The sequence below is a fragment of the Canis lupus genome, chromosome 2, assembly GCF_003254725.2.
Source record: "Canis lupus dingo isolate Sandy chromosome 2, ASM325472v2, whole genome shotgun sequence".
Lineage (NCBI taxonomy): Eukaryota > Metazoa > Chordata > Mammalia > Carnivora > Canidae > Canis > Canis lupus.
This window is the reverse complement of record NC_064244.1, coordinates 39,368,393-39,391,922: the sequence shown is the minus strand read 5'-3', so window position 1 is coordinate 39,391,922 and position 23,530 is coordinate 39,368,393. Positions and strand designations below refer to the sequence as shown.

General features: G+C 46.4%; 1 protein-coding gene across 1 annotated transcript; it reads right to left on the bottom strand.

Annotated features, from left to right (window-relative positions):
• Nucleotides 1-21,940: 21,940 nt before the first annotated feature.
• Nucleotides 21,941-23,274, bottom strand: POU4F3 (POU class 4 homeobox 3). The gene is made up of 2 exons (XM_025448170.2): nucleotides 23,155-23,274; nucleotides 21,941-22,837 (listed from the first exon to the last, which is right to left on the bottom strand). The coding sequence occupies exons 1-2, from the start codon at nucleotides 23,272-23,274 to the stop codon at nucleotides 21,941-21,943; spliced, it is 1,017 nt and encodes a 338-aa protein (XP_025303955.1).
• Nucleotides 23,275-23,530: the final 256 nt, after the last annotated feature.

Sequence of the window (23,530 nt, the reverse complement as noted above, 5' to 3'; positions counted from 1 at the left end):
GAGGGAAGGGGAAAGAAGGGAGGAGAAATGGAGGGAGGGAGGAAAACATTCAAGATAGGGATGGGCTTGTCTATGTACTCTCTTCTCTCTAGGGCACACACATTCCCTCACCTCTGTGTGCAGTTCATTGCACAGTCCACTGAATTCTGTGGCAGCTATAGAAATTATTAAAATGAATTTTTAAAAAAATTATTAAAATGAACAAGTCCTATTGGCTAATTGAATTTAAATTTTTAAAAAAGTGAACAACTACCCACTTTTCCAGAATCAGAGAGTTCTAACAAATTCTGCAAGCTCCTTGAGAGCAGGGATCCTGCTTTTTTCCTCATTGTTTCCCCGACAGAGTTTAGTATAATATCTCACACATCCATCCAGTAAATATTTTTTTAAAGATTTTATTTATTTATTCATAGAGACAGAGAGAGAGAGGCAGAGACACAGGCAGAGGGAGAAGCAGGCACCATACAGAGAGCCTGATGTGGGACTCGATCCAGGGTCTCCAGGATCATGCCCTGGGCTGCAGGCGGCACTAAACCACTGCGCCACCAGGGCTGCCCCCCATCCAGTAAATATTAACTCAGAACCTCTAGTTCTCACTGAGGTTACAGAAATGAGTACGACCTGAGTATAAGTACATAAGCAAATATGCCATGTGCGGTAAGTGCTGTAAGAGTAGTATGTGGTGTGGGAGAGCAGAGGAAGGACCTACGGACTGAGTCTGCCTAGGGAGGACAAGGAAGCAACACAGAAGAAGCAGCATGAAGCAAGGACCTGAAGGATGGTGGCATTTGGCCCGGCAGAGGGGCGGCGTGTGAACGTTATAGCAGCAGGAAATGGGATGACATGATAGAAAACACTGATACTTCCGAATGTCTGGGACAGAGCATCCGTGGAGGTGCCCTGGGAGTGTGGGCCCAAGTGGGGCAAAGAGGCACTTTCTCAAACTACCGCTGAGTACATTCAGGGCAGGACCTCTAAGGAGAGCAAATGAGCAATATCTACCAAAAGTAAAAATGCACATCCCCTTTGACCCAGCAATTACTCATCTAGTAATTTATCCTAGAAATGTATGTATTACATACATACAACATTACTCATCACCACATTGCTCATAAAAACGAAAGTCTGGGAGAGAAAAAACCCAATTGCACTGACAGGGATTGGTTAAATAAATTATGGTACAACCCTACAAGGGAATACAATGGGCAGTTGTTTATAAAAAGAACAAACTCCTTACCTAGTGACAGAGAATAAGCACTAATATATATTAAATATAATAAGAGAAGTATAGGGGCGCCTGGGTGGCTCAGTGGTTGAGCATCTGCCTTTGGCTCAGGGTGTGATCCCAGGGTCCTGGGATCAAGTCCTGCATCAGGCTCCCTGCAGGAGCCTGCTTCTCTCTCTGTGTCTCTGCCTCTGTGTGTCTCATGAATAAAGAAATAAGATCTTTTTAAAAAGAGAGAGAGAAGTAGAGAACTGTAAGCATAGTCTGCTACCATCTTGAGAAAAAAGGACCATATGAAAATACGCACATATAAATATATTCTTATGTACACATATATACAAGCAAAAATATATGCTTATTATTAATAAAACTTCTCTGGAAAGCTCTATAAGAAAGTGATACTAGTGCTGGGTGGATGGGAAGAGAAAGCAAAGGAGGAATGCTCACCTCTGCAGTTTTGAACCATGTGAACATACACCCCATCAAACAAATTAAATACAACGAAAATTGATGACAACAGCAACAAAAGGTTCTGACATAACCAAACACATCTTTCAGAAAGGTGACAACTATGACCAAAGAGGTAAGAGGCCAGAAGCAGAAGACTAATTAGCCCCCATCCAGTCATGAGACAGTGAAGCCCTGGAGCTGGTGGGAGTGAGCATGTGGCCCAGATTTCAGCTGTCATTCGACGGTGATTTTACCTACCTTACTCTAAGCATTTACTGTACACCAGGCACTTTATACACACCAACTAGTTTATTCCTTCCTACCAGCTTTAGAGATTTTGCCTGCCCCATCTTATACATGAGGAAATGAAAGCTCACAGAGGTTGAGGGACTTGCCAAGAATCATACAGGTAGAGCACAGGGTAGAACCAGGATTCAGAGCCCTACCCCCACGTCATTCTGGGGACTTTGGTGGCACCAGAGCAGTGACCAGCCCTGGGGGCAACTTGCTGTGAATAGAACAAGGGAGGAATCTCAGACAGACCATGGCCGCCTTTTGGCATCTCTGACAGACCTCTGGAGCTCCTGAGGCCAAGGACAGCTCAGGAAAAGAACCAGGACATGGACCCTGGTTTGTGGGCTGGAAATCAGGGTGATCCTTGAGGGGTAGATGGTTCCAATGCTCTGAGACTGACTGAAACTTTGGGAGAAGCCCAGAGCTCACCAGGACCCAGGGAAGCTAGAGGCTCCTTAAGGCACAGCGCCCCTGGTGCTCTCCCCAGGGATTCAGCCTACTGGCTCTTGGGGCCCTGCTAGGGCTAGATGAGCCTCTCCCACCCCAGCAGGAAGTGCTAGGAAGGGGCTCCCCGGGGGGCCGTTTAGCTGGAAGAGCCTCCATATTTTCCTCCCTTGTCTCCCTGCGGTATCAAGTGTGTGACTATTGATTTCCTCCCTGCATTTGTTTTTGTTATCCATTATTTATGGGATCATTTTTCCATCCTTCGTGCATGAAGGCAAATTTTGTGTAAAAATCAATTGAGTGAGCGCCGCCGATGGCTTGTTGCATTTTCTTGGCTTTCATCTCTGAGGCACCAGTTCTCGGGAGATGCCTAGCAGGATACTAGGGAGCACACCAGAAAGGGAAAGGGAGCTGGGGGGCAATGCAGGGTTCAGAAACCCATCTTAAGAAACCTAGTCCATCAGTCACTTTTGGTCCCTGGAACAACATACTCTGTTGGGCTCACCTGGGAGTCTAGGTAGGGATTAAAGTCTTCCTGCCCTGATCTGGTCTCTATCGGTCTATGTCTTGCTCATCTGCTGGGCCAAAGTCAAGAAAGGGGTAGATTCTTGCTTTTCACATAGGTTTGTTTCTTTTTCTCTTAAAGATTTTATTTATTTGAGAAAGTGAGAAAGAGAGAGAGAGAGAAACCATGGGTTGGGTGGAGAAGCAGACTCCCTGCTGAACAGGGAGCCCAGCTGGGCTTAATCCCAGGACCTGAGAATCATGACCTGAGCCAAAGGCAGACACTTAACCAACTGAGCCACCCAGGTGCCCCCACATAGATTTGTTTCAATGTAGAAAACCACAGGACGCTCCAGGATAAAGACATGGAGGCTCACTCTCTAGCAGCTTAAACCAAAGATTCCAGGAAAGTTACCCTAAAGGATTCAACATGGAGGAGTGGGATTAAGGGCAGGACTGCTATTTATTAAGCACCAGCTCTATGTCAACTGAGCATTTCACTTATATTCTTATTTGAGCTTCAGGGTACCTGGTCAGGTCAGTAGGGTGTCAAGGAAGGAGCAGGGGATTTGGTGTCAGAAAGTCCTAAAGTCCCTACCTGGCCCCTTCCTAGCTGTGTGCTTTTAAGTAAGATATTTAACCTCTCTGTGCACAGTTTTCTTATTTATAAAATGAGGATAATAGTAGCTTATTTCAAATGACATCGCACGTTTAAGAGTAGGTAACTGGCTCATGATAAGAACTCAACAAATAAAAATGTTTTCAGCTGAAGTGTTGTTTCCACATTTTACCCCAAGTAAAATAATACTTCTTCCAACCCTGGCAGTTCCTGTCCATCATATTTTTCTGTCTCGAGGAGGGCAAGCATCTCACCTGTCTGCCCAGAGCTTGGGAGACTGTCTGCATGGCACACAGTGGATACTCAATCATTGTTAGTTACTATTCCCATCATTCTCATTTGCCAGATAGGGCCAGAAGGGCTAAGCCATGGCACCTGCCCAAGGTCACATAACTAGCAAGAGCACAGCTGGTGCTCACGCCCATCTTCCTGACTCCAAAGCCAGAGCCTTCTCCACTCTCTCCACTCTCAAGTTGCAAAGAGGTCAAGTTCAGGTTAATGGTTGGCAAAACTAGACAGTGGCAAGTTGTCTTCTATGGTGGTGCTTCCTCCATCCGGCCTGCTGCCTGTTTTTATAAAGAGTGTTCTAAGAATGCAGCCATGCCCCTTTGTTTATTCTCTAAGGCTGCCTCTGCACGGTGATGGCAGTCTTAAGTAGTTGCAACAGAGACTGTAAGGCTGTAAAGCCTAAAATATTTCCTTTCTGACCCATAGAGAAAAACTAGGCCACATCGTTTCCAAACTAGGTTCTAAGGAACCCAGTATCCCTCAAAACAATGGAAGCCCTGGAGGAAAACAACGGGACTGGGTTCCTTCCTTCCTCAAAAATGTGTGAGAAATGCTACATTTTGGATTCCTTTCCTGGAGATTCATATTCATTCCAACTTGTAAGAGACTCTGAAAAGTTCTGATGTTAAACAGCCAACAACAACAAAATTCTTTGAAAACTGCCCAAACTCATTTAAATTGTCAATGGAATTCTTCTTATGGTGAAACAACGTAAGTGACCAGTGGTATGTGGACCACAATTAGGTAAATATGCTAAAGTAAAGCTCATTGATCCCCAAACTTCAGTCATTTGTATGACCTTTATGATAACTGCTTTAGGCATACCTCCTAAGTACTATTTATTAAATATGTTTTCTAAAAATGTTTCCTAAACATTTTTCTTAAATTTATTTCCTTTTTAAACTTGGTCTCATCCAGGCAACTGTAGCTATGAACTCATGGGCTCAGTGTATGTGTGTGTGTGTGTGGGGGGGTGTAGCTACAAAAATAGACATGTTTATCTGTCATAATCATCCACATGCCACCCCTGAAGGAAGACCTAATGCATGTCGGTATATATCGGTCTATCCTGCGCTGCCTAGTTCAGTAGCCGGTAGCTACAGGTGGCTTTTAAGTCTAAATTAAACTAAAAATTCTCTTCTTCAGTTGCATTAGTCTCATTTCAAGTGTTTAGTAGCCACATGTGGCTACTGGCTACCATACTAGTCAGTGCAGATACAGAAAGCATTTTCATAATTATAGAAAGTTTTTTTGGACACCACTAGGTTTTTCAAAAATATTATTAAATTATCCAGCAGTATTGCCCACCCAATCTACACCCACCCTACCCTTCAATTTTGTAGAACTCTTCCAAACTCTGAGAAGTATAGCTATGGGGTCAAAGCCAACATTGTCTCTTCATCTTATCTCTTCATCAGTCTTTCCCTTCCTTCTCCCTATTTCTGCCTCCCTTTCTCTCTCTCTCTCTCTCTTTCTTTTTCTCTCTCTCTCTCTCTCTCACACACACACCAATGCCACCAGTGTCCACCCTTTTATACAGGAAGGGCCCACAGCTACCCTCCGAGATCCAAGAACTGGTCTAGATCCTTCTCTCCGGCAACAATGACTTGGAAGCATCCTCATTTTCAGTTCCCAGGACACAAAAGAAGATTGAAGCAGAGGATATATCACAAATTGGTGGTCTGGGAGCTCAATCTGACCTGCATATGTGTTTAGTTGGGCCTACCTGACTTTTTTTAGTTTTATTTTAAAGAAGAAGAGACAAGTGAGTATGACATTGTAGAAATCTAGATTTTCAGCTTCCCTTGGAAAATCAGAATATTTGCTTACTTTTGGTTTATTTTCCCCACAGTAGTCACGGGCTGATGCTGGGTATCTTCTGCCCCTTTTAGGCCAGGTACATGCTCCCCAGTTCACAGCCATCTGCAATGCTCTTTGCTGCCCTGTGTGTGACTCATTATTCTCATTTACTTAACCTTCTGGCATTTGGGGCTGTTACTCTGAAGGAATCACCTCAAAGGTTTCTTTGAGTTACTTTCCACCTGTGATCTCAAACATGTGAAAACTCTCCCCTGAGGCATAATGCATGGTACTTAGGACCTAAACAAGAACTATGTGACACAACGAATAGGAATAAATTGTTCTTCAAGGATTGTTCAGTCCTAGTGATTGAACTGTTAGCAGGGTTGAAAAGTTTGAGGCTGGTCTGATATTTTTGAGTACTTTCAACCTTATGCTTTCTCAATGTAACACATATTTGACCTCTGGAGAAAGGGCACTTAGATGTAAAGGACAGAACTCTTTGAAAATTTGATAAAAGCTACAGACTTAGTAAGGGTGGGAATATATACATAAGATACAGAATTTTGCATAAAGTTTCAAGGAATACAAAGATGCCCTTCAAAGCACATTTGTGACTCTTCCAGGAGTTCTTGGACCTTTGTTCAGGATCCCTGCTCTGGAGACTTCCAGTTAAAATAGGAGACTGAACATATACATCAACTCCCTCTCTCCCAGAACCTAACCTTAAACGATGACAAAAGGATATTTAAAGCATAGGTCTACAGGGACAAAGAGAACAAGAAAAAAGACCATTGAAAAACAAAAACAAAAAAACAAGGGATTTGGGAACTGGAGAGCAGATAAGAGGTAATTGGTAATAGAGTTAAGAAAGCCGAATCCTAAGTCATCAGGGGGAAAGGCTAAGAAGCAACCCAAAACGCATGGCAAATCCCCCAAAAAACTTACAAGGTGGCAGTACTTCATATCTCTGGAAGTGGGAGTTAAGATAAGGCTGCAAATGGGTGACTTGGCAGAGAGCTTGTTTAAAAAGCAGTTAGGCTTTCAGATGAGCAGTTAGACCTACCTCAACCACTTGGCACAGGGGGGCAACGGCCTCACCAAAACCTGGCCTATATATTGGTAATTTATTCACTAGAAAAATGTGTGTGGGTTTTTTTTAATAAGTGACTGTATTTGAGACACCAGCCACAGTTAAGGGTGGGAAACTATATTGAAAACAGCGGAATTAAATAAAATTTAACACTCTAAATGTTGAAAATTACGTTCCGTTTCTCTCACTCAGCACCCCGAACAAGTGGAACAGCCAGATACAGATGCTTCAGAGGGGAAATTGAGAGCTTCCTCTCTGGGAACTAACTAATCCAAAGAAGAAAACCGAAACAACAACAACAACCAACTAGCATTAGAGAATCTTCAAGGAAGCAGCCCAGCCAGGTCTTTCTAAATAGAAAACCCAAGTAAACAAAGCCAACTCATGTGCGCAGAGTTTCCAGTTTTTTACCTATTTAAACAGCATGCAAGCACCGAGGCTAAAGCAGTCATATTGAAAATAAAAGCATTTTGGAGGAAACAGACACTGAGGAAAGAAGGAGTTTAGAAGAGGTGACTAGTAATATTAGATCTATAATTGAATATAACTCAGAGCTACTATTACTAAAAAGTTAGCATCTGTGAAATAAGAAAAAATGAAAGAGCAAAGTATCTGTTAGAATTTTTCAAACAGCAAAACAGTAGGAGAAATATTTAAAATTTCAATAAAAGGGTTGAAATATAAAATTTAGGGAAACATCACTGAAGAACAAAAAGAAAAAGAAAAATAGTAGAGAAATGGTAAATAAATCGGAGAGTCAATCCACATGGCTCAAATTCAAAACAATAGGCATTTCAGAAATATGGAAATATGGAGGAGAAAACCAGAAAGCTTCCAAGAAATAATGTAGGGAAATTTCCAAGGATGAAAGCTTGTGAATTTCAAGATGGAAATTGTTCAGCAGAATAAATATTAAAAATATACCATACAAGCTTCCAGAGCAAGAATGTAAGTTTTATACACAAATCAAGAATGAGAATGGCCTTGAACTTTTCAACTTTTGGCATTTTTAATATCAAATGCTAGAAAGTAATGGAGCAAACTCTTCAAAATGCTTAGGGAAAATAATTCCAACCCAGAATGCTATAGCTGTCAAATAACCATTGACGTGTTAGAATAGAATTTAAAGACGTTCTTAGACCTGATGGTTTTCACAAAATCTTACCTCCACTGCACTCTTTCTTAGGGAGCATGTGTTCCACCTACATGAGTCATGCACCCAAAGAAAAGATATTCATTCTGGAAAACAGAGGATTCAACCCAAAAGAGAACCCATAGACAGCTGCCAGCAGGTGTAGAAAACCACTACTTCATTCTGGAGCAGGTCAGAAAGCTCCAAGAGAGGTCTTTCTTCAAGGAGATTAAACTGATAGAACACTTCATGTGTTCAAAAGTCATGAGATGAGTACATAAATGGGGAGAGTTTGAGGTTCATTAATAATAGAGAAAACAGAAAAAGGCTATAATTACTAATGCCAAGAAAAATAAAATATGATGTGGAAAAACAAAAGGAACTATACTGTCTTACATGGCTCAGCAGTAAATGTTGTTTGAGAGTAAAACGTATGAATACTGGATATTGATCAAACCAAAATTAAGATTTTAACTATATTGAAATGGTGAGGGGACAAGAGAGAGCTAAATCTTTATCTCATTCCTGGAAACTAAACACTCAAGAAGTAGCAATATAAACATGATATTTACAGACAGTGAAGTTAACCAGCAAGAGAACAAGCTGAAAAGAGTGAAAGTGATTACCCCAAGAATCGGAGGAAGAGGGGAAGAGGACCACAGGATATTTTTTACATGCCAAGCCTTGATAAATTATTTGAACTTTGAAATTATGGACACATACACATTTTCCTTTAAAAATAAATTTGAAAGAGGAGCACCTGAGTGGTTGAGCATCTGCCTTTGGCTCAGGTCATGATGAGTCCCATAATCGAGTTCCGCATGAGGCTCCTTACAGGGAGCCTGCTTCTCTCTCTGCCTATGTCTCTGCCTCTCTCTGTGTGTCTCTCATGAGTTAATAAATAAAATCTTTAAAATCTTTAAAATAATAACTTAAATAAATAAGTTTGAAAGAAAAGAAATCCTGCTCTGACTCCCGGGAGTAACATGAGTATCACCTAATTTCTAACTAATGTGGTTTCTTGCTGAGTATCCTAGACATAACCTGTGTTGCCTTGTTGGCATCAAACCACTCATCCTTCAGAAAAGAAGCCACTCTTCTTATACTCCCTCCCACCCTATGAAATCATTTTAAGTAGACTTCGACTCTGAAGAGTTGAGTTGCATACAAGTCAAAAGTTGGTTTGTTCTGGAGGAGATGTGTCCATATCAAGGCATCTTGTACACAAGAGGAGGGCCATATGAAATCAGGATCTATGCCATCGGTGGCCAACCGGGAGACAGAGGGAGTGGCTCCTTTAGTGTAGTGCCCAACAGTGACTGCCAGACCACATACCATCCTCTCCAGCTGACTTATTTTCGTCTTGTCTTTTTTTGAAAAAAAATCATGGTTGAGTTTCATAACTTGTTGCCAACTGATGTTAAGCTAGGTCACAAGGCTTTGGGCTTGTTTGTCTTTTCAACTTCCATGACTTCTCTCTCAGAAGAGGAGTGAGGAATGAGGAGAACAGTCTTCATACATTATACACCATGCTAACAGAGATATTCAGAAAAATTGGGACTGGCTCCCAAAAACTAGAGACAGGGGGCCCAACGGCGTGCCCTCTACTTTGAAGGACATGCCCCGGGGCGCTGATGCCCATGGCCCCCTCCGGGAGGGCTCCCAGGGGTCCTTTTGGTTTTGATCCTGTCGAAACTCTGAGACCTTCAAACAAGTTTACCACCAAAAAACCCCAAAAACTACAGACAGGCAAAGGTCGGATGAATTTGGTTAACACCTAACAAACAAATTGGTCCGAGTCCGAGGAATGATACATCATTCGTCTCCAAAAGAAGTATAAGCTCCAGGAAGACAGGCAGTGAGCCCCAAGTTCTCTGCTGAGTCCCCAACACCTTAAGTATGACCTTTCACAGAGTAATAGCATAAAACATTTGAATGAAAAAAAATGCACAGTTCAAGGTATTCATAATCATTTTCATAATTGTATTTATGTTGGGACAAAGGAAGATCTTTAGAAGCTTGAAACACTTGGTGTTTTGTTACCCTTTACCTGTATGAAATTAAAAACACCATCTCAGGGATCCCTAGGTGGCGCAGCGGTTTGGCGCCTGCCTTTGGCCTAGGGCGCGATCCTGGAGACCCAGGATCGAATCCCACATCGGGCTCCCGGTGCATGGAGCCTGCTTCTCCCTCTGCCTGTGTCTCTGCCTCTCTCTCTCTCTCTGTGACTATCATAAATAAATAAAATTAAAAAAAAATAAATAACATGAAGTTTACTCTTTAAAAAAATAAAATAAAATAAAAAAATAAAAACACCATCTCAGGAAGTCTAACATAATTCTGAACTTGACCATTACGATGCTTCTTTAAAATATCCGACGTTGAAGTCTCCTAAAACATCTTTTCTTATTCTGATGTGTCTTCACCTTGAATGTTTAGTCTGCCTTTTGGAGTGAGCCCCGGCTTAGAGCACAGATAGCCTACGTAGCCTGCTGCCTCTGTAACACTCAACGGTCCAAATAAGAAACTAGAAAACAGTAACCAGTTCTCCCAAGCACTGGGGAAAAGGAAACAAGGAGGGGAAGAACGGAAGGAATAAAGGAAAAGAAACCTTTTTTCTCAGAAGGAAAAGATGGGAGAGTAGATAAAGTCGTGCCAATTGGCAAAAAGCGGTCAGGTTCCCCAATTTAGTCCCTACTCTACAAAACCAATTTTATTTTTATTTTTTTTAAAGATTTATTTCTTTATTTGAGAGAAAGACAGGGGAGGGACAGAGGGAGAAGGAGAAAGAGAATCTCAAACAGACTCCATGCTGAGTGTGGAGCCCAACACGGGGCTTGATCTCACGACCCTAAGATCACAACCTGAGCCAAAACCAAGAGGCAGACACTTAACCAAGTGTGCCACCCAGGTGCCCCTCTACAAAACCATTTTTAAATAACAGCTCGCCAATGACAGCTCTCATTTCCCTCAAAGTCTCTAGTGACCCTCAGTGATAACACTATACACAGCTGAGTGACCCTGAGTTCTTCATTTTTAAAATATGGGCTATAACTTATGTGCTTCGCCTAGGTTTGTAAAACATCATAGAAGGAGCAGTACTTTTAAGATAGGAACACTGAAAAGAAAAAAAAAAAAAAAAAGCTAGGGACTTTCTATACCCTAAAATTTCCACCCTTCCTCCTTTCCTCCCTTCACCTTTGAGGGAAGGGGTGTGGTTGGGAGGATTATAAACAAGAATAGCTCATTCATAGATTTAATTTTTAAATTTGTTAAAGACTTGCTAAAGGTGCCTGGGTGGCTCTGTGGTTGAGCGTCTGCCTTTGGCTCAGGTCCTGATCCTGGGGTCCTGGGATCAAGTCCCACATCAGGGTTCCCGCAGGGAGCCTGCTTCTCCCTCTGCCTAGGTCTCTGCCTCTCTCTGTGTGTCTCTCATGAATGAATAAATAAAATCTTTAAAAAATAAGAAAAAAAGACTTGCTATTCTAAAATGACCATCAGGGCTATTGCTTGTTGTACTGTTACTTACTGTATACCTACTAAATTGCTTTTATGTCTCATTTTTGTCCTATAATAGAGTTTGCTCTAGAATTTCCTGGCAATCTAAGTTACTTGTTCTTAGGAGTCACATAACAGTGTGCAGGGTGTGGTTGCACCAAAGATTCTGGATGCTGCCCCAATTTATTCCTTAAGTAAACTAACATCGTAATGATGGGGAGGGCAAAACAGCCACAGATAGGTTGTGAAATGAAGGCAAATTTTATACCACCTTTAAGGAAAAAAGCATTGAAAGCAATTTTGTGTTTCAAGCTATATACCCTGTGTGGGGCACTTTGGTGGTGGAAAAAAAGTGTATGAAACATCTGGGCAAGTAAGCAGAGTCACCTGGAGAGATTGTGAAAAATTTAGATTCTTGGGCCTCTGGAAATATAAGACCATGCTCTCCAGTCAGCCAGAGAATCTCCATGAACTCTTCTCACTTCACATTCTAGGATTTCACATGTCTAACAATGATAATATAAAGCATTTGAGGAAATAGTATTAAAACTCTTCTTGTGATGGAAAACCCTACTGTGACAATCAAGAGATACAGATCTTCCCTTCAATAACCTAATAGCACTGTAAGTCCTAGGGCATCCAGCTCAAAGCCATAAGCAAAATTAAAATACTATGGAAGCAAAATCCAAGAACTAAAAACTATAGAACACAGGAATTAGGTGAAGGTCGTCAAAAAGCGCAACCCAACAGTTATAAAATAATAAGTTTTGGGGCGCCTGGGTGGCTAATGGCTAAGTCTGTTAAGCATCTGCCTTCAGCTCCGGTCGTGATCCCGGGGTCCTGGGATGGAGCCCCACATCTAGCTCCCTGCTTGGCAGGAAGCCTGCTCCTCCCTCTCCCTCTGCCCCTCATGCTGGTGCTCACTCACTCTCCCTTTCAAATAAATACATAAAATCTTTAAATAAAATCAAATTTAAAAGTTTTGTGGAAGTAATAATGTACAACATGATGAGTACAGCTAACAAAAGTGTATTATATATTGAGAATATTGAGAGTTGCTCTGAGAGTAGATCTTGAAAGTTCTCATCATGAGGGAAAAAAATTTAACTATGTGAAGGGATGGATGTGAACTAATCTTATTGTGGTGAGCATTTTCAGTATATATACTCCTTTTTTTTAAAGATTTTATTTATTTACTCATGAGACACAGAAAGCGGCAGAAACATAGGTAGAGGGAGAAGCAGGCTCCATGCAGGGAGCCCGATGTGGGACTCGATCCCACAACTTCAGGATCATGCCCCGGGTCAAAGGCAGACGCTCAACCGCTGAGCCACCCAGGGATCCCTCAGTATCTCCATATAACAAATCACTATGTTGTACACCTTAAACTTACACAGTGTTATTTATCAATTACCTGCCAAGAAAACTGGGAAGAAAAATCTATAGGACAGAAGAAACTTCTGGAAGTTGGAGGCAGTTGAAGGTGGCCAATGCTCTAATCATTTAGAGTATGAAAATGTTCTGAGAACCAGAAGAGGAGCCTTGGTTAGCATTCTTGTATCTGTGGATTCCAGCCGCAGCTGGAATGGGCTTGGGTGCCGGGGCTACCCTGCCCAGCCCACAACCCCACCCCCAGGCTCTCTAGTCCTCAGTGGACTAGGGCTCCCAGACCTGCTCATGAACTGGCTTGGCTGAGCCAGGACTGTTTAGCCTAACAAATTGTTTTCATTTCATCCTGCCTCCTCACTGCCCCCACTGCCTTTAATTTTTAAACTTACAAACTGTTGGTGTTTTTATTTTTTCATTAGGATCTGGGGTTATGTTTCTGCCTCATGGTTTTAGAAGCTTCAGCGCTGGGAACCCAGCAGACACCACACTTGGTAGTGTCTCTCTCCTTCCAACTCTACTTTGATTGTACCATCCTTTTGAAAACAAAATAGAAAAATAAAATATACTGAAACAAATACTAAATGTAAGACATGCCCGTGCCCACACACAGAAGCTCATGTAATGTCATAACTGGCAGCTTCACACATCATCTGGCCCGACCTTCTCATTTTTCCCAGGAGAAAAGAGGGGATCAGAGTAGCAAAGCCTCCAGCTCCACTTCTCAATTCTAGTTGTTGTCAGACTGGTCAAAACAAAAACAAAAATACTAGATTTTGACCCCTAATGTAGTGCACTGCCTCTTGGGAAGCTATCGATCTGAAGAATAATTTTGCCAAAGCCATTTGGACTCTTTATTGACAATTGGCTCATACTCTAATTGACACTTTATTTTTATCTTCAATAAAGTTCTTCCCAGTTTGCTAAACTGGTTTCTGTGCTTATGGGTATTTGACCTATACCAGGGGGTCTTAACCTGGGACTCTTAAACTCATGGGAGTGAGTTTATACATGGTTGATGTATATTAACATGGTTAATCTCCAAGGAGTTCGCAAACATTTTGAGAGCACAGATGTACATTTTTCTGGGTTAGGGCAATAATTTTCTTCAGATTCTCAAAGGAGTCCATGAATCGCCACCAAAATTGAACTGCTATCTAATTCAGCTCCCTACCTTAGAGTTGGGGAAAGGGGAGACTCTGAGTAGGGAATTGAGTTGCCAAGAACACACAGGACAGCGTGCCTGAACTCAGACCCTTCTGTGCACGTTTCAGATTCTTCCCCACTGCACCATGTGGACTGTCTGTTGACCTGAGATGATTCTGAGTCACCTAGTTAACCCTTCCAGTCCATGCTTTTCACCACAAGAGGACTTCATCTAGAGGGTATGCAAGGCTCAATATAAATCAATCCGGCCCCAGAAACAATGGCTCCCTGTACGTCCCGCATCAGTCAGTCTGGATCACCATTTTGAACTTCTGTGAGAAAATTTATCTCTGTGGCCCGTAATTCCCTCACGTACAGGAGCTTGGCTGGAATTTCTGCAGTCTCGGGCTCAATCCCCCACCCTAGGTGGATTCCAAAATGATTTCACTGATGTCCTCTCCAGTCCCATCATTGCCATTAGATGCCACAGAAAAACTCTTCCTACTGCAAAAAGTGGGCTCACCGATTCCACAGTACTTACAGATAGGCTGCTTCAAATTCTGTTTGGAAGAAGGTGGGATAGAATGCAAATCAGTCTATAAACACTCTTTATGTTTGTGAGTACGCAGTTTTTACACACTACGGAGTCTGCATCTTCAAATTCATTTTTAGTAAAAAAAAATCAGAATTTTCAACCGCCCATTCATATTTTTAAGTTATTGATTTTTGTAGAAAACTTCCTAGGTTTCTTGGTATAGAAAGATTATTCAAGACTATTATTATTTCTAGTTCTCTGACACCATAGCAAGAACTTAGTGCACCATGACTAAAAAGGACAGATCAAGAAAAGGCAATCAATAAAATCTCTCTGGAGTAGACACAAGAAATTGATAACATTATTTGCCTTCAACAAAGGGAGCTTGCTAACTTGGGCCAAGGATGGAAGAACTTCTAGTTCTTTTGAATTTGAATTGTGTATTACTTAGCCAAAACATGAAGTTACAAACTCTGAACTTTAGAATAGAAAAATAGTATTAAAAAATATATTATTTAGACATGTAGTTAACTTCCAAAGAAATAGCCAAACCTGGCTGAAGGTGGGGATTGGTCAAGTTGTCTTTCTGTGTTCAATTTTTAACTAGATTTTTAACTCTGACAAAATCTAGAAGTAGTTTAAAGGAAAAAAACCACCTCCAACCTACTAAAGAAACTAAGGCCCTAAGGGAAGAAAAGACTAGTTTCCCAAGGTGGTAGAGCATCGATACATATTCAGTTTGCTGTGTCTCAGGCCAGACCTTTCCTTTACAAGGACAGAGATTCTTGGAATGGCTGGTTTCTAAATGCCTTCTAATTATCGTTGTGCTATTGTTGTTGTTGTTGTTGTTGTTATTATTATTATTATTAGATTAAGACATTTTTAGAAGATTTTAATAAAATTGACCTCTCCTCTTTCTGATCCTCTGTGCTAATAATTGTACCCTTTTTTATTCATTCAATTACAAGCAAATTGACAGGAGACATTTATATGAGGCAGCTTAAACCCCAGCTAATGGAGTGCCTAATGACTAATTGATCAGATCCCAACCCAGAGAGCAGCCCTGAGTGGCCTAAAGGAATTTATGCAATTAGTTTAGGTTTGGTAGAAATTGAGCGCATATGAAAGTAAGCTTTTTATGGTCTTGATTTATGAGGGCTGGACATTAACTATATCTGTCAAGAGGTGAGCTGACTAGCAAGGCCCCAGGCATTGGGACGCTCTGTCACAGGCGGGGATGCAGGGGTTTTGGAGCTGGGCTGCTGAGCACGCGCTCGCGCGCACGCGCATGGGGTCGGTGCCGAGCATGCTGAGTGCAGGAAAAGGAGCTATGGGCTGGCGGTGGGAGCCGTCCAGAGACCTCTTGAACTTATGGTGATGCTCCCTCCCTATGCAATTCAAAGGAAAATCAATGTCAATCCCAAAGAGGTTTAAAGAAGTCCAACAAAATTTTCATTTTCCCAAGATGAACCCTAGGATTTTCTGTCTGTGAAATCCTAAAACTCAAAATCAATCTCAGAGAGAGCGCGCGCTGCTTCGGTACCAGTTTGCGTCCAGTGCCAGGCTGGGCAGTGCTGGGCTGGAGACAGGGCAGAGGACTGACGCTCTGCAGAGACAAGTGAGTCCTCCAAGCGCTGGAGGCGGAAAGCAGCGGGTGGGGAGGACTCCCCGGGAGGAGCCCGGCCCCCGCCCCGGGGGCTCCCCGAGCCGGGACGCCGCGCAGAGGAAGCCCCCTCCCGAGGCGCGGGGAAGAGCCGGGTGAACCCTGACCCCGCGGGGGAGCCCAGGAGCAGGGCGAGGGCGGAGGCGCCGTCGGGGGGAGGTGGGCGGAGGGAACCTGACCCGATCGGAAAAGAGCGATCGAAGGGGCGGCTGATTCGGCTGCCCGGGTGCTCGCCGGCTCCGTCCGCCCGCCGGAGCGGGGTGACCGCAGGGGGCTCCCGCAGGTCGGCAGGGGGTGGGGGGGAGGCGGGAGGGGGGCTCCCTGCGCGCCCAGAGGACGCGGCCGTCGGGCTCCTGCCCTTCGGGGTCCGGTGCGCGCCTGCGAGTCTGGAGGGAAGCCGAGAGCGGGTTGCGCGGGAGCCGAGCAAACACCCGCACCGCGGTGGTGACGGAGACCCCGGAGGCGGCGCGAACCCGCGAGGGAGAGACGCGCAGAGCTGGAGCGCGAGGAGGGCCCGAAACGCGGGGCGCAGAGGGCGTGGCGAGCTTGCGCCACCTGCTCGCGCCGGGCACCCTGCGTGCGCCCCGCCTGCCCCCCGGCGGCCGCCCTCCCCTGCCCCGGACCGAGCTGGGTCTCGCTTGGGCGGCCCCAGCGAGGCCGAGAAGCCGGTGTTTGGCCAGATCTCTCCACCAAATGGCTGCGTCACACCTTGTCCCGGGCAAGTTAGATAAACACTGCGCCTCCAAGTTCTCGTCTGGAAAATGGGGTTTAAAATGGGACCTACTCGTGTTGCTTAAGGACTAAAAAGTTGATGCATATAAAGAGCTTGGAACAGTGCCTGACATACAAGAAGCCCTTAATACATGTGAGACTTTAAGATTCGCTTATCCAGCCAAGGTTCGTGAAGCGCCCACTCTGCGCTGGGTTCCAGGGTGGGGCTGCCGAACTGGACGGACGTGGCACTTGCCCCGAGCGCTTTTACTGCTAAATAAATAGAAGGTGCTGTCAGGGAATGAATGGTAAGGACTAAGGAAGAACTACAACCGGGCACTGAGACAGCATGACTTGGGGGGGGGGGGGAGCAATGGAAGGTAGAAGGAGCCTCCTAAGCCCTCCGCTCCGCTCTGGGCCTCTCCCTTGGTAAAAGAGGGGCTGACGCCAGCGAACGTCGCCCTAGGCTGCCCCCTTCTGATGCCCAGCCGAAAGGGGGGAGCTGGGCCTCGCCGCCCCCCACCTCCCACCCCAGGCCGAGTCAGAGATCCCATCCGGGCTTCCTCTGCCCACTGGAGCCCGCCCCTCAGGAGGCCGAGCTGCGCTGAGTCTCCCAGCAATCAAGACGTTGATGCTTGCCAGGATTCTACAAAGAGGGAAGGCGTGAGTTCGAGGAGCCACCGTTGGGGTCAAGCTTCTCCGTGGCAACCTGCTGGCACCATGGTGGACCCTGGGAGAGCAAATTACCTCCTCCCTTCCGTACCTGGGCCACATGGTGTACAAAGGGATTACTTGTACAATTTCTGGTTTACAACCCCTGACAATCACAGGGAGAAGTGGAAGTCACGGCTACTGCTCTCACTTTCTAGATGAAGGAAAATGTTGATCGTAGCTGAGGCCAAGCCCTGATTTTGCCCTTGCAACACTAACTCTCACTTTTTCTGAGCAAAAGTGATGTTTTAGAAAGATTATGTATCCATTGATGCCTACTATGTGTCAGGCCCTGGCCTGTGTGATACTCATCACAGCAATCCTGAAAGATAGTCTTTTTTCCTGCTTTACATATGAGGCCACTGAGGCTCAGAGAGTTAAAGGCACTTATTCATCTAAGAGATGGAGTATGTATTCCACCCCAGGTCTGTCTACCCCAGCGCCAGAGTTTCCATCTCAACAGGAAAGTAAAATAATCCAGGTTCGAGGGCCAAGAGAATGTCAGGCTCATTCAGCAGGGCAAAGATCACCCCTGATCCTCTTCCCTGATCCCTCCTCTAGGTTCTGAGGGCCCACATCACAGAACACCCCCTCTGTACCCATGATAACCACAGAGGGAGGCAAGGATTCTTCTAATTTAAACAGGAAGGAAACTGGCTTCCTTTGAATGGAAACTGGAGGTGCAGATCATCACCTTGACCATGACCCAGGGCCCTTGTCTCTACTTGCTGATGTCTGTTCTTTCCCTACAGTACCCAGAATTCAGAAAGGATTGGGCTGGAAGGGATCCCTTCATTTTATAAAACAAAAACTTCATTCATTCATTCATTCATTCATTCCACAGATACCTATTGTCTGCCACTCTGGGCCAGACCCTGAGGAGGGCACTGGGTATAAAACAGTGAACAACACTGATTCTATCTTAGGCACAGAAAGAGAGGAAGCCCCTGGCCAGAGTTCACACAGCCCAGACCCAGGAGCCCAGGAGTCCTCCTTCTCCCAAGTTCTGCCTGCCAGGGCTTCAGCCATGCTGGCCTCTGTACGCATGGCTCATTCCAGGTCAGACCCCAATTCCAGACAGCCAAGTGCCTAGAAGCCTCGCCCTGGTCCACAGTTGACTCTCAAAATCCCGCCTTGAAAGGCCCAATGCAGCTTTCCATACAAACAGCCCTGAACACTGGTTCCCCCTTTCTCTTGGCAAAGTTTAAAGAAACTCCCAGCGGGGCTCAGACTGTGAATGTTGCAAGTTAGTGGTATTTTGGAAAGGAAAATCTGCTCCGGAATGTTTTTCAGATACTTTTCACAATTGTTTTTGTGAGGTTTTGCAGCCATCAAGAGAGGCTTACAGAAGTAATGCGACTTGCCCAAGGTCATACAGGTAGGAAATGGCCCACCAGGATGCAAACGAGGCCTCCGTGAACCCCAACCCGGCTGGTACCTACCCACCCTCCACTCTCAGAGAGGTCTCTGCCTCCGCCAGAGGAATGGCAGAGGCGACTGCACAATTCCGGAGAAACCACAGCTCCCGTTGCTTCCTGAGAGAGCCCAAAGAGAGAGGCAGCGGCGCCGGCCCGGCGCACTCAGTGGGTGGGAGAGGGTGGGGCGCGTCGTGGACGGAGCAGCAGCTCCCGCCGCGGGTAGAAATTGGTCAAAATATCAGTGCGCAAGGGCAGCCCCCGCGCCTGGAGAGGACCAGGCCACTTATGGAACAGATCTTAACTTTCAGGCGGCTCATCCCTCTCTCTCTCAAAAAAAAAAAAAAAAAGTCTTCCAAACTTTTGAGGTTACTAATTTAAATATATATAACAGCAGGGAACTTTTCAGAAAGGAGATGGAGGCGGATATCGGGTTCTTTCCCGGGCCAGAAAAGCTGAAGGCTCTTACCTGCAGGAAACCTCGCAGCCCGCAAAGGCGCGTCTGTCTGGAGCGCTACACTTCGGCGCGGGACGCTCACGGCCGCCTCCTCTGCAGCCCGGCTGGGCTCCGGCCCTGTGTTTTATACCACTATAGGCAATTAATATTGCATCAGCCGTATTTTAAATTTTCAAAACCCACAATATAATGTAATGGCATAAGGGCATTTATTATTAAAGGACACCCGATGGAGAAGGAGGTGGAGGCATCGCTGGGGCTGTTACGCCAGGCGGAGGGCGAGGGGCTGAGGCTCAGGGGCTGGGGGCGATCCCCAGGTTTGCTTGTGCAGCAGAGGGGGAGCACCGCGCTCAGGGGAGACCCACTCTGCTCCGAATTCCAGGACGGAGGTAATGACCCAGTGCTCTTTGAAGACAAAGAGGGGAAATGTGCTGATGACTCCTGGACTTAGAACATTAATTTTTAAGTCATAAAGGTGTTTCTGCAGCTCGCAAATAAAAAGGTTTCTTCTCCCCCCACCCTTTTAAAGGGAGTGAGAGAGAAGGGAACAGCCATATGTTGAGAACCTACTATGCGCAAGGCACTATACTAGAAATCTTTGCAGCAGATATATCATTTAGAACTCCACAGAGAAGACAAGACAGATCATAGGGTGGTAGGTTCGTGGGTGACAGTTTTAAATGAGTTTCTGAAGTGACCCCAAGGAGTCTCAAAGCACTCTGTCCCAGCGAAGAACACTTTCCTCCCTCTCTGCATCTATCCATTCACTTCCTAGCCAGTCATTTGAATCTTCTGAAATAATGTGTCATCTTAAGCACCAAGCACTAAAATAAACAAATTTATTTGCCTAAAATAAACAAATTTATTTAATCCTAAGAATAACCTTGTGGGGTAGATATTCACCTCTTCATCCTTCAGACAAGCAATCGAGGCTTAGAAAAGGTAAGAAATTAGCTTCAGGATCATTCAGCCACTGAGTGGAAGTACTGGGGGCTTCTACTCCCATCAGTCAGGCCTCAAAGTTTGCCACAGGTCTGAATCAAGTTGAGCGAACAGAGGCTGGTAGATTCGAATGCAGGGAAGTGTGGAAGCAAGTGCCTTGTAACCCTGAGGTCGGGAGTCTTCCAGGTCTCCCTAGGCGAGATCAGAGTGAGAAGGTGAGGCTGAGTATGAAGAGGAGAGGAGATGGGCAGAGAATGGCCTGCTAGAAGTGAGAACCCAACCCTTATGGGTTCTCACGTTTAAATCCTTTCCAAGACTAGCACTCCTTAACCTCTGAGAAAGAAAAGCACTGCGATTCGGGTTGAAAAATAAAGTATTTATTTTAGAAGTTAATTCAAGGGGTAAAGAGAGAAGAAAACTTAATATTTTATTTGTATCTATTTGGAGAACAAAACCAAAGGTCACACAGCAACACTCAAATTACATGAAGCAACGAAAGATAAAATGTGATGGGGCCAGCGGGACATGGGTGAGAAGGGTCCAGGCCAGCAGTCTGGCTCCTCTTTCCGCCCAAAACCATAATTGAACCTCCACCAGGAGACACCCATATGAGGGCATAATAGGAAATAACAGTGCTAACAGCAAGAATAAAATCGCAATGAGGTTAGACGTGTTGGAAGGACTTGCATATGATTCAGAGAAGTTACAATTATATTGAAAAGCCATCCCTATGCTGCGCTGGGAATCTGGCTGGAGCAGCGAGCTGGGGTCAGACGGTCCTCAGTCTGTCCAGAGCACTACCGATCCCCGCTGGCTCTCCAGCAGGCAGTAATTACCCCCTCAAACACCATCAGATCGGGGAGGATGAGCCAGAGCAGTTGCCAGCTGCTGCTTGCAACCAGCTACGCCATCCCGGCGTTTTCGGTCGCCGAAAGGGCCCAATTTTCTGAAGCCCGACTTACCGCAGTGAACAGCCAGGACCTCAAAACTCCACGCACACTTTCCCTGAACCTAATCCATGCTACGTTAGAGAATTTACAGCAAACCAAAGGATGAGATGGCTAAAATTTTGGAGGGGGAAAGGAGTATAAGGCTATCCTTTGGAAACATACATGTATTTTATATACTCTAAATAAATCTCCAGTACATGTTTGTGCCCCAGTTAGACTTCGTATTATTATCTATCACTGCCTTCCCATCCCTTCACCCTTTGTCTAATCGCGCTTAGCGAAGTGGCGCCTGCACCTCGGAGTCGTGCGGTCGGGCCAATTCGCTCTCGCCAGCGTTCGGGCTCCTGCCCTGAGGTCGCGCCGCGCAGCGCAGCGCGCGAGGGCGATTTTCAGCACCACGGACAGCGCCGGTCCCTCCAGGCCTGCCCTTCGTGATTTTTTTTTTTTTTTTTTTTTCCTCAGCGCCGTGACTTTTCTGGTGGGAACAGAAAGGAAAGAAGAGAAAGAGAAGGCCGGGAGGCAACCAGGTGGGAGAAAGGGGAAGGTCTGTGGCTTGGGGGGGAGAGAGCCTGACCTGCCAGGAAACGTCTTGGAGTCCCCCACAACCGCTCCCCCCCACTCCGGGGGTGGGGTGTACACTCAGCTCTCCGGGCCCCGGACGCTGCGCCCCGCCGCAGTCAGTGGACAGCCGAGTACTTCATTCGTTTCTGTTTCTGTCTCTGGTTGCAAAACCAGACCCTCACTACGTTCTTTTTGAGGTCCAGTTTCTCAGCGATGGCCGCGATCTTCTCGGAGGAGGGCCGCGGCTGGATGGCGAAGTAGGCTTCCAGGGAGCGCTTCTCGGGCGCCGCGATGGACGTGCGTTTGCGCTTCCGCTCACTGCCGTTGAAGAGCTCCGGCTTGCTGTTCTTCTCTCGGTAGGCGGCCTCGGCTTCCTCCAGCCAGGCCTGGAGCACCGGCTTGAGCGCGATCATGTTGTTGTGTGAGAGAGTGAGAGACTCGAACCTGCAAATGGTGCTCTGGCTGAGCGAGCCTACGCCGGGGATCTTGAGGTTGGCTAGAGCCGCGCCCACGTCCGCCTGGGTCACCCCCAGCTTGATGCGCCGCTGCTTGAAGCGCTCGGCGAAGGCCTCGAGCTCTCGCGGGTCCGACTCCACGTCGCTGAGGCACGCGGGCATGGCGCTGTGAGGCGCCACGGCATGTGGGTGACTCATGCCCATGGCCTGGTGCAGGTGGCCCATGGCGCCCAGGTGGTGCGGGTGGATCTGCGCCGGCATCACCGAGTGCTCCGGGGCGCCCAAACCGCTCACGCTCAGCGTGGGAGAGATGTGCTCCAGCAGGTCGCCTTCGAGGCCCTGGTGCACGGCGTGGTGCGGGTGCGAGGTGAGCGCGGCCGGGTGGGAAATGGGCACGGTGGACGAAGTGGACGTGCAGGGCACGCTGCTCATGGTATGGTAGGTGGCGTCGGGCTTGAACGGATGGTTCTTGCCGTGGGAGACGATATCCACCGCCGCCAGAGCTTCGGCGCGTGCCAGCAGGCTCTCATCAAAGCTTCCAAATATATTACCCTGCAGCTGCAAGCGAGAAGGCGCACAGCACGGTCAGTGGGGAATACTGTCAACTCAGGATTAAAACACATTTTCAAGCAACCGAGATGCCTCTCCTCAAAGCTCAGGTCATAAAAATTAATACGGAGACAGAGGCTCTGCTGGAACAGACGTGTGGATCAGAGAGACATGAATGAGAGAGAGCGCGCGCCGGGAGAGAGCGCGGGGGAGACAGGGAGAGGGGTTCAGACAGCGGCGATTGTTCTGGGCGACATGAAAAAAACATGAAGCTAGTGCCTGTCAAAAAATGTGCCTTAGAGCGGTAATTATGCTCCACTACGTACCTGCGGGGCTGGGAGACAGACTCGGCGCATGGCCTCGGAACCGGAGTGCAGGCTGGAGAATTTGGGTTCTTGAAGCACCGGGTGCATGCCGAAAGGCTGCTTGGCGTTCATGGCCATCATCTTCGCGCGCCTGGCAGGGAGGCAGCGAGGGACATGGATCAGGCTCGTCTCGCTAGCTCGCCGCGCTCCAAGTGAGCGCCGCTCAGCGCCCGCGCTCCCCTCGCCCTCTCGCTCGCTGCCTCCCCTCTCCCCCACCTGCTCCTTCACTCATCTTACAAGCAGCCTGCCAGGAAGGGCCCGGGCGCGCGCAGGCGTGCTCACGCGCCCGGGACTCGCAGGGGCGGCCCGGGAGGCGAGGCCAGCAGCCGCTCTAGGC